This window comes from Alosa pseudoharengus, unplaced genomic scaffold, assembly GCF_046254945.1.
Source record: "Alosa pseudoharengus isolate Yale_2024_CS ecotype anadromous, Long Island Sound unplaced genomic scaffold, YU_APseudo_1.1 YU_APseudo_1.1_scf_5, whole genome shotgun sequence".
Taxonomy (NCBI): Eukaryota; Metazoa; Chordata; class Actinopteri; order Clupeiformes; family Clupeidae; genus Alosa; species Alosa pseudoharengus.
In genome coordinates this window covers 38,826,542-38,836,821 of record NW_027468837.1, presented here as the reverse complement: position 1 = coordinate 38,836,821, position 10,280 = coordinate 38,826,542, and the positions used below count along the sequence as shown (strand labels likewise).

The window sequence follows — 10,280 nt, the reverse complement described above, 5'->3', positions numbered from 1 at the left end:
AGATCTTTTTAATTCGGGAAATAGGATGAACAGGGCATGAGTCTGATGGAAACGGACACTTTGGATCTCATCAGTAACCTACTCCTCGGCGCTAGGATCCGGAGGAGTGTGCAGTCTTCCCTCTCTCCCTCGCCTTTTTCTCCCCAGCCTGTTTTAAAGTCTCTGCCAGACTTGGGCTCACACGCTACTTCCTGGATGGAGGAATGGAAAGCTTCCAGCACCGCTCCAACTATTATCTCTCTGTTTTCGCTTGAACTGCTGCAGCCTCGCGCTGCACGGACGTCTACCATCAAAATATACGCTATTTCCACCTTCTTCGACAAAAGAACTGAATCGGAATAGTACTACATTTCTCCCGTCATGAGTATTTCGGAGAGTACTGAGCTGTTTAAGAGATTTTGAGACAGAAAAAAACTGTTTCCTGGCCGTTCGTACTTCGACAGATTTCTCTAAGCAGAATCCACTCGTTTTAGAAGTAAGAAGTTTGTCTGTCTGGGCGCCACCTTTGCGCTGAAGGTTTTTTGGTGAATTTCATCGTCTGGGCAAGTTTTTGTTTATTTTACAGACTATTCAGTCAACAGTTGCCTTATTTATTGGTTGCTCTCCATGTGCAGAGTGACATGCGGAGGCTACTGCAATCGTGTTGTTGCTGGATCTTGTCTCTGATTTTGTCAGCCTTCGTGTTCTGCTGGGCCGTCTGTCATCCCGGTAAGTTTGTGAAATTAAATTCTTCAGTTCATTAGCGCATGACGTCCGAAAATTACGTTTGGAGTGATCATAAACCGACAATCCGAAATGAATACGCCATTAAATGTACACAAATATTTCCCCCATATGTATTTATTACGCATGCATATTTTGACACAACCCATTTGTAATCGACACCCTGACTGTTAGTGTTTGCTTTGTCTTTCTACCTGGATATTAATTTATCGGACTGGTTTTATGGACTCCAACCTGATCTTGCAACAATGTTGCCATCTTGCAGTTTAATAAGAAATAACCTTTGATTGATACATAACACCACGGAATCCATAACAAAACCGTTATTTTACGGGGATGTGTGTCGTGGGCTATAACTGAAGCGGCGAAGACACACACAGTGTAACTTGTGTTATAAATTAGAACGACTGCGATGTCAAAATGCGTTGTTTCTGTCCATTATTTGCATTCATCATTTGCATTAACATTCTGCGAAACCGCGCATTTACGCAAAAGAGGACGGAATTTGCGTCTGCGTCGGCTGCAAGTTGATCTTAAATACCGTGGTGAATGTGCATGCCTCGGATCGTTCTAAGTATGACCATTCTTGACGGCGAGAGAAGGAGAGGTCTATTAGCAAAACATTTTAAAATGTAGCGCCTTTCTAGCGCTGGTGATTGAGACTAATCGGCTATCCACAGACAGTTCGACTAAATCATATCATTTAAACGCATGTCTGTAATCACTAATCAATGACACATTCCGTTTTTCGACACCCTAAAGACTGAAGATGTCTAAGCAGAATTTCTGCTTATTTTTTATTATCAGGAATGACCTTGAATAAGATCCATCAGCCTTTTTTACTGTTTGATTGTGATGACAAGCAATCCAAGAAGTGTAGGGTACAATCATCACCACCGACTCAAAAGGGCTCATAGATCCGGCTGATGCAAATACATTTTCTCTTCGGTGTACTTGTCCATGATGGGTTGACGTGGATATTCACAATTGCATCATTCCTTCTTAATAGAATAGTTAAAATCCAGAAAGGGTTGGGTTCTAGTTTCCATAGTTTCTACAGTATATGAAAAATTCAGTTTTCAGAAATTGGGGTCATACAGGAAATAATATAAAGGCCACATAGGTTTAGTTAATTACCTGAAGCACTTTTTTGCCTCTTACCTCTTACAGAAAAGGGTATTGTTTGCAGGGTATGAAGGTAGTGAAAGTATCACTTTTGCCTCAGGGATTTTGTCCGATAAGTTTAAATCAGTATACTGATGTAACTACGCAGATGAATGAGATGTAGGCAAGATGTTATAATTCCTTTCAAAACAAACATCAATATGCATGGATTGTTTTCTTCTTATCCAGTTTGCATAAACAGTGCTGACCCAGTTATGGGTTATTTTTTTATAGTTAAATCTAATCAAAGTCGCATCTCATTTTCCTCTTTCTGCATGTTGTAATAAAATTCCCATCGCATCGGTCCTTGCTTTCATGGTGCTAGAAGTATGTATAGAAAAAACAGCTCACCACTAATGGACACCGCATTAACATCTCTTTTTCACTCATAAAATTACAAATCTTTTTGTAAACAATTGACTCTCCACATACACGCTAACTCGTACTGACATATACGATGATAGATAAGATGGATGTTGAAGAAAAGTTCTGTAAAACCAATCCTTGTGACAACCCCTCTACAGAAACTTTGCACTGAACTTCACCCTCTTTAAACAGTGTTTGTAGCCTCCTATTTTGGCCCGTGTCGTGTGAGTTTTAGACAAGATGTAACAGAGGAGTTGAAAGCTGGAACTATTCTCTTGGCAAGACTGTCTGCAAGCTCCAAAATGTCAGTGTGCAAGCTGGCTTTGATTCCATTAGAGGGTCTGAGGAGTGCACCGTGCACTAGACGTCGCCACCAAAGGACAAGAGCCAAGTACACCTCACAAGGACTCAGACATATTGATGTACTTCCATCTTTCTTCATCTGTTTCTTGCATATTTGTCCATGTAGTCTCTTCCTTTCTTTCTTTTGTTTCTTTCTCTCTCTCTCTCCTGATAATAGCTTCCCTTCTCAGTATGAGGCTGTCCGCAGGCACTTTAGTGTAAGTCAGTGATGAGGTGGGCAGGGTAGGGTGAAGATATACTCTGTTCTCCCCCCCCCCCCCCCCATTTTCTTTAACAGCCTCTATGACTGACTCGCTGTATTTTGTTCTGCTGAAAGGTTAATTTAGCAGGATTCAGTGTTTCACAGAAACAGCCAGAGACGCAACGTCGCAGAAAATGGAGAACAGTTTGAGTATATTTATTCCCGCTATGCTCATATGAGAGACGTGTCTCCACACCCCTCACTCTGCCGCATCCGATAATGGCCAGTCTGCTGAGTCTGCAATGAAAAAGGAAAAAAAAAAAAACATCTGTTGGCAATCTAAAAAAGTGCTGAATATCACCCTGGGGTGTCTCATACCACTGGCCATCTCTGACCTTAGTGAAGGCTCGGGCAGTTTGTGGTGCTGAAAGACCATATTCTGTCTTCCACGTGTGATACGAGGTTTTGGGCTTTCAGTTGCAGGTTTATAACTAAACTGCAACCAACATATGAAATCAAAATAAAGATAAAGATAAAGATAAAGATAAAAAATTCCAGACAGGCAAATAATAACAAAGTCATTGTGGGCCGATTGTGTGCCTTTTCTTTCTCTGTTTAGCAGAAGAATATTACTGAAGTGCCCTCTTCCTCTCTGAACTGACACTTAAATCTCTCTCTCCCTGGTGGGTGATACCCAAGTTTGACATTTAGGGAGGATTGTGTGTTCTCTTGGCCTCTGTGACAACATTATTATCATCATCATCTTTCTCAGCACTGGCTATTATCCGTCTTACTGAGGCACCAAAACAGCTATAATGTCCGCCAGGTCACTTTATCAGTCACACAGGCTGTCATCGTCTCCGAGCTCCTCTAATAGATTGATTAAAAGATATGGTGGGACGCGGACAGTTAACCGCGTGGATTGCTGGCGGGCAGCGGTTGCCTAGCGATTTACTGCAGGGCTGTGTCACTCTTAAGAAAACATGCTGTTTACATTGCCAGGCGCCCGAATGTCCAGAAAACAGCAAACTCGCAACATGCGCCCCCCCCCAAAAAAAAAAAAATGCTGTATGTACATGTATATCACCGCCTTCCTGTATGATGAAAAAGCCAGAAAATAACGGCATTCAGAGTCCGGGGCTGACCATTGTTCCAGCTCATTGTCCCAATCAGGACTGTCTGAATTATGTGGCCGCGGAAGGGTGGGAGTTTCCTATCATTCTCCTGGAGCTTTTCTAATTGTGCCCGAGGCCCAGTCTGCTCTCCTTAGGAAAAGAAAAAAGCTTGTTTCTTTTCGGGTGGACTGGATTTGGCTCTTCCTCATAAGCCTTGCTTTAGTTAGCGTGCTTCCTGCTCTGCCCTTCTCTCTGTGTGAGAGGCAGCCATCATGCTGTTAGATGCAGGGCTTCTATTATGCCTGGTCAAGTATGGAGGAAGACATTCCTTAATTGCAGCTTTTAGAAACTCTTAATGCTGTATAAAAGTCTGGTAGCCATTAGGCACAGACAGAAGTCCTTGTCTGTCGTCATATTTGATGATGCTGTTGTTGTTGTTGAGCATGACTATTTCTGGGAGCGTATGTACTAAAGAAGGTCACTGATAGACCTCTTCTATTGCTGCAGGGAGGTGCAGTATGGCACCAGGATTGCCAGGTTTGTGTACTAGCTATTTACTTTAAAAAGATACCCAACGGAACAACAATTCCCTTCGGCATCGGATGACGTAAGCCCATGTAAAGTGAACGAGATGTGTCTCCAGCGCTGCATTAAGCGCCTGTGAGCGCCGTGTATGTGTGGAGACAGATGGAAAGATCCGCATGTTCATGCAGTATTGACAGGCAATATTTAATCACATTTAGTGGAGCCACAGTTTGTTTTACATAGACATTGATGCATTGTTGAATTATGATGAAGATTTGTCAAACACACTTTGCCAAAATGCTTCATTTCAGACTTAGTACAAACAGTAAGCTTCCCATGTGTGGTGGTTTGGGTCAGCATTTGCATAAACCTTTAGTTTTTTTTTTTCCCCCCAGAGATTTCACCATGTTTCTGTTATTACTCCCGGTGCTTGGCTTTAGATGTGCTTAAAGTGCTTAAAAGATTTCCATTCGGTATTGAAGTTAGGATTGGAACTGTATGGCTATGAGGGAGGTACCTTGATAATTCTGTGTTTTTTCCCCAAGCCCTTTCCCCCCTCTCTCTCTGAGGTCATAATTAGTGGAGAGTTGTAAAGAGCTAGAGTTATAAAGAATATGAGGGTCTACATTAATTATTGGTTCATAGTGCCTCATCCCCGAACGTTAAAAGCCGTATCTGGGGAAACTGATTTAGCATCCCGGTCTCATCAGCGGACCCTCTCTGCCTCCTCTTCACAAAGCTCTGCCTGTTGTCATAGTTTCACACTCTCACTAGCCATTTAGCTGCTCTTCAGAAATGGCATGAGAACTTGTTTTTATTTTCTTTGACAACATTTTCTTAAGTGTTTCCTGTATTGCAGAGAAAAAAAGACTGGTGAAAGTATATTGTGTTCTGGAACCTTTTCATGTGGGTTTTAGATGATTTTAAAGTTATTTTAATTACAAAACCGAGACCATACTGTCCCTTAGAAGTAGAACAATGTCAATCTCAAAAAATGCACAAGTAATCTGCTGTATGTTCAAATATGCAAAAAAAATCTATCATACTGTTTGACAAGCCACTTGTTTTTTGCTCTCTTTTTCACCAGCAATACAAGGCAGTAGTGTATCGACCACTAGAGGGTGTGGGATTAGAAAAGCGTTGGGTTTTTTTCTTTTTATTTCATGTGTGATATATGAGAAGAACAAAATGGAGCAAAATCCCTGAGTTGCTAGGCCCTGCTGCTGACTACGCTGTGTTGCGTGCTTACTCTAGATTAGCAGTGGCATTAATTCAGTCTCTGTAAAAGCACTCAATCAGAGCCTTTGTAAAAGAGTGCTAAACTTCATCCATCACTATTTCTACCCTAGCTGGAGCCCCTACCTGCTTCTTAAATTCATTTTTCTTTTCACCACCTTCATCGATTCAGGGGCCTGTTTTATTTCTTCGTTGAGGCACTTTCCAAAACAAAGTTGGCCCTCTCCAATCTTCCGCCTGCCGATGATTTGTACCTTGATCAAATATTTACAAGAACCTGCAGCGATACCTTTTTTTTTTTTTCTCTCCACACACTTCACATTTGGACTCGCAGTGCTTAAATCTACTCCTGTCAGTGACCTCACTAACATGGTGCTGTGTAGCTGCCAGATAAACAGTCCATCCCTCACTAACATGGTGCTGTGTAGCTGCCAGATAAACAGTCCATCCCTCACTTTTGGAAGAAGTTGCTGCTCCAGTTGCCCTTTTTTTTCTCTCTTCCAGATGATGAGAGCTCTAAAGAGCTTTCTTTCGTCTCTTCTTGTTCGGTTAATGTCATTCTCGCGCCCCGTCAGGCTCCTTTGGCAGTGACGGGTTCACTTCCCAACGGAATCGCGAACACAGAAAAAGAGACTGAAAGAGGAGAAACTATTAGACACTTACCATTCGTCACCACCGTTTCTCAGAAATTGCTGCCCTGAGGTATTTGTTTAGTCGGGAGAAGGGGGCTTTGTAAAGCATTTCTTGGAAATGTGGTCACTGATATTCTGTATGCTATTTTTCACAGACATAATGCATTATGGTGTTGCATTAGGCCAGCTGAGTGTACCGGACTGGTTATTGGCTTGATAGTGGGGACACGTGTTCTCTTGGTGAAGGGGCGGGGGGGGGGGGGGGGTGAATAACCACATGCCAAGAAGTGTTCCGTCACAGAGGCAGAGACAGGCCAGAGAGCGCACTCCTCCTCATTAAATTCTCGCAGTGGCGTTGGTTTTTCCACTTTAATGCTTGGGAGATGCTGGCTTCCTCCACAGAGAGATTGGGACATGGGCTGAGGAGTCCACTGTCCACTGCATAGGCCAATTTGTCTTACTTTTGGAGAGGCTGCTTAAACCACTGCCCTGTATTTTCTTTCTTTATTTCTTTCTTTCTCTCTCTCTTTTTTTTTTCATTCTTTTGTCCTTTCTTTCTTTCTTTCTTTCTTTTTTTCCTCCCTCCCTTTTCTACTTGCTGCTCCTGAATTGGCATTTTGTGTTGTGCTCTCCAGATATCCGTGCAATAATCAGTCATCCGCCGATTGAATCTCCGCTGGAAATGTGTGATGATGATCAGGGCCTGCCCTGAGTAATCTGCCCCAGCAGCACAAATCTTTCAGAATTGAACTGTGCAGAATTTGTCAAGCAATGGCTTTTTACCCCTAATAGATTATGTGACATCTCTCTTCCAGTTGAGGCAACAGGAGTTGGTTGGTCCTGGCTCACTTTCACTGCATCCTCTCTGGCTGCCGAGAGAGACAGCAAATGATTGTGTTGGGTCCTTATCAAAGGCGTTTAGAAAAGAAGAAAAATAAATGTATCCTCGGGACAATTAATGCAGGTCATGTTTTTCATTACCTATGTCATGAAATGTATTAGCTGTAATTCCCTTTAGAGATATGCTGTGTTTTTTCTTTTTGTTATGCAGAGCTGTGTATGCCGACGGCTCTCTCTGAGTAACATACCTGGGGAAATAAATGAAGTAAATTTCAAAATGAAACAACTGGGGTTCTTTATCAGTGCGGCAGCACAGTGCGCAGCTCAGGTTTTTAATAGGCACCATATTGATTTTTTGACATGTAACCGGTAGCTAATAGAAGTGCGTTTTCTGCTTTAACTCTGTTAGCCTCCTCGCCACCTCCCATGCAAGCCTCATTACGTGTCAAATTATTTAAATATTGTGGCATTTCCTCATGACATTTTAGCATTTTCGACTCTTGTTTCAGCGCACCTCCGACCAGTGTGTGTAATTCCATGACTACCGCCATCAACGCTGTTCTTTTGTTTTATTAAATGTTTGTTTTATTCATGGGAAGGGCACACGGACTGAGCTTGTGCTGATGCTATGCAAATGTATTCCCAGGCCCTCTATTTTCCCTGGGAGAGACATTTTGCACAACGATTATTGAGGGTCTGAATGGCTCGTCGGAATGAGGGGTCCACTTTCAATCACACCTGAAAAGACCTCCGCTTAACAAGCTAGCTTGAGATCAGTTGGAGTGCGGGCAGGGTGCGGGCAGGGTGAGTGCGGGCAGAGTGAGTGTGGGCAGGGTGAGTGTGGGCAGGGTGTGGGCAGGGTGCGGGCAGGGTGAGTGTGGGCAGGGTGTGGGCAGGATGCGGGCAGGGTGAGTGTGGGCAGGGTGTGGGCAGGGTGCGGGCAGGGTGAGTGTGGGCAGGGTGTGGGCAGGGTGCGGGCAGGGTGAGTGTGGGCAGGGTGTGGGCAGGGTGCGGGCAGGGTGAGTGTGGGCAGGGTGCGGGCAGGGTGCGGGCAGAGTGTGGGCAGGCGGAGACAAAGACGAGGAGTGAAGATGAATGAAGGCATCTCATTTTGAGAAGTCACTAAAAGTGTAAACATTTTCTTTTTCTCCTCTTCTCCCTTTCTTTGTGTGTGTCTCACTCTCTCTCTCTCTCTCTCTCTCTCTCTCTCTCTCTCTCTCTCTCTCTCTCTCTCTCTCTCTCTCTCTCTCTGCTTTGTTGTCTGCCTTTACTCCATTCTGTGCAATCAGTGCGCTCTCTCTTTGTGGGCATTAGGAACAATCACTGAGTCGGGGAATAGAGCTGACACTAAGCTCAAAGACAGGCATGGTGTTTTCAAATGTACAGCCATGAAATCAATTCCAGAGTAGATATTCTTTTTCATTTCTGTTTAGCTTGACAACTGTGATAGCCTTTCTGGCTGGTCTGCCCCGCTGATGGTTCACTCTAGCCTGACTAGCACTGATAGGGGAGTGCTCTGGAGTGAGCTGACCCCGTCCAACCTGTTTTTTAACGTATCCAATCATAGCGTTGACTGCCGTGCCTGGCCCACGCCGTACGGGTCGCCTTCTAAATTTAAGACTTCCGGACTGACAGGACGAGACAGGAAGGAGTTTCTCTCCTCGAGCCAGATGTTCAACAGATGGGCCAGCCCAGATTTCACCCTGGAGGCCCTGGACTTTCCACTCTCTCAACTCCTGTCCTCCTGCACTCCTCAAAACCCTCCCCGCTCTCCTCTCTCTCTCTCTCTCTCTCTCTCTCTCTCTCTCTCTCTCTCTCTCTCTCTCTCTCTCTCTCTCTCTCTCTCTCTCTCTCTCTCTCTCTCTCTCTCTCTCACACACAACACACAAACACACATACACACACACGCACACACAACACACACACATACACACACAACACACAAACATACATACACACACAACATACACACACACACGCATACACAACACACACACACGCATACACAACACACACACGCATACACAACACACACACGCACACACAACACACAAACGCACACACAACACACAAACGCACATACACACACACGCACACACAACACACATACACACACAACATGCACACACATACATACACACACACACACACCACACACGCACACACACACAACCACACACACACACACACAACCACACACACACACACACACTAGGGCCTCCTTCTAAAGTGGCTGGTGAGAGAGCTGAGCATTTCCAGGAAGGACTTGGCCAGGCCTGCTCTCCATTCCTCATCTGCAGACAGCGGCCGTGTTCCACCTGAAACCCCTTTGGATTTACACTGACGCCGCAGCCATCTTTCTCCAGTTAATCACCTCCAGGCTCCGCTAGAGATCTGCTGTCAGGGGGGATGGGGTGGGTGGAGGTGGTGTCTCGGGGGGTGGGGGGGTATGGGGTGGCGATGGATGACCCACAGGGGAAATAGAATGGAAAGCATCCAAGCGTGGTATGGAGTGATACAGCAAGGTGCTGAGGCCCCTGCAGACATCTCACTGATGCGTCAGGTGGGAGTCCACTCGGGTGATGACGAGGGTTGAGGAGGTGCTGCCCATAGGATTGAGGAGGTGCTGCCCATAGGATTGAGGAGGTGCTGCCCATAGGATTGGAGTTTGATGGGGGGGGGTATGCATGTTGCTATCCTTTCATACTCTCGTCAAACCTGCTTTTGCTACTTTTGCAAGATATGGTATTCGTGCCGCCTTTGAATGGTAACAGTAACTCTGAATAATTAACACGATTTACTGTCTTGTACAAGGAAGGAAGTGCATGAAGGAAGTGCATTTCTTTACAGACAGTCACACCCAACTAAAGTGTCTTCTGAGTTTCTAAAATGGCTTGTCAGTGTCATTAAGACATTGAAGGTAGAATTTGAGAGAGTTTTCCTATCAAATGGATTACCAAAAAGTGTTGTTCCTGAGATTATTAATAAAAGGGAACTAGACGCAGATATCTGCAAATTCTGTTGATACACAAATTCTGTCTTCAAAACATCTAACCCCTTTCACTTTGAAATTCACAATGTGCTTATTTTAGCTTACACAATTTAGCTGCCAACTGTGAAGCAACTGGAGTTTCT

General features: G+C 44.4%; 1 protein-coding gene across 3 annotated transcripts in view; it reads left to right on the top strand.

Moving 5' to 3' along the window:
* Window positions 1–209: 209 nt before the first annotated feature.
* The window catches only part of ptprga (protein tyrosine phosphatase receptor type Ga), a 235,713-nt gene continuing 225,642 nt past the window's right edge, over window positions 210–10,280 (top strand). Inside the window, exons 1-2 of one of the 3 annotated variants that reach the window (XM_076269267.1) lie at window positions 210–475; window positions 615–708. In XM_076269267.1, coding sequence (XP_076125382.1) covers window positions 621–708 — 88 coding nt within the window. In that variant the 5' untranslated portion in view covers window positions 210–475; window positions 615–620. Of the gene's footprint in view, window positions 709–10,280 lie in introns of all 3 variants that reach the window. The other 2 variants (XM_076269266.1, XM_076269268.1) reach the window with 2 other exon arrangements.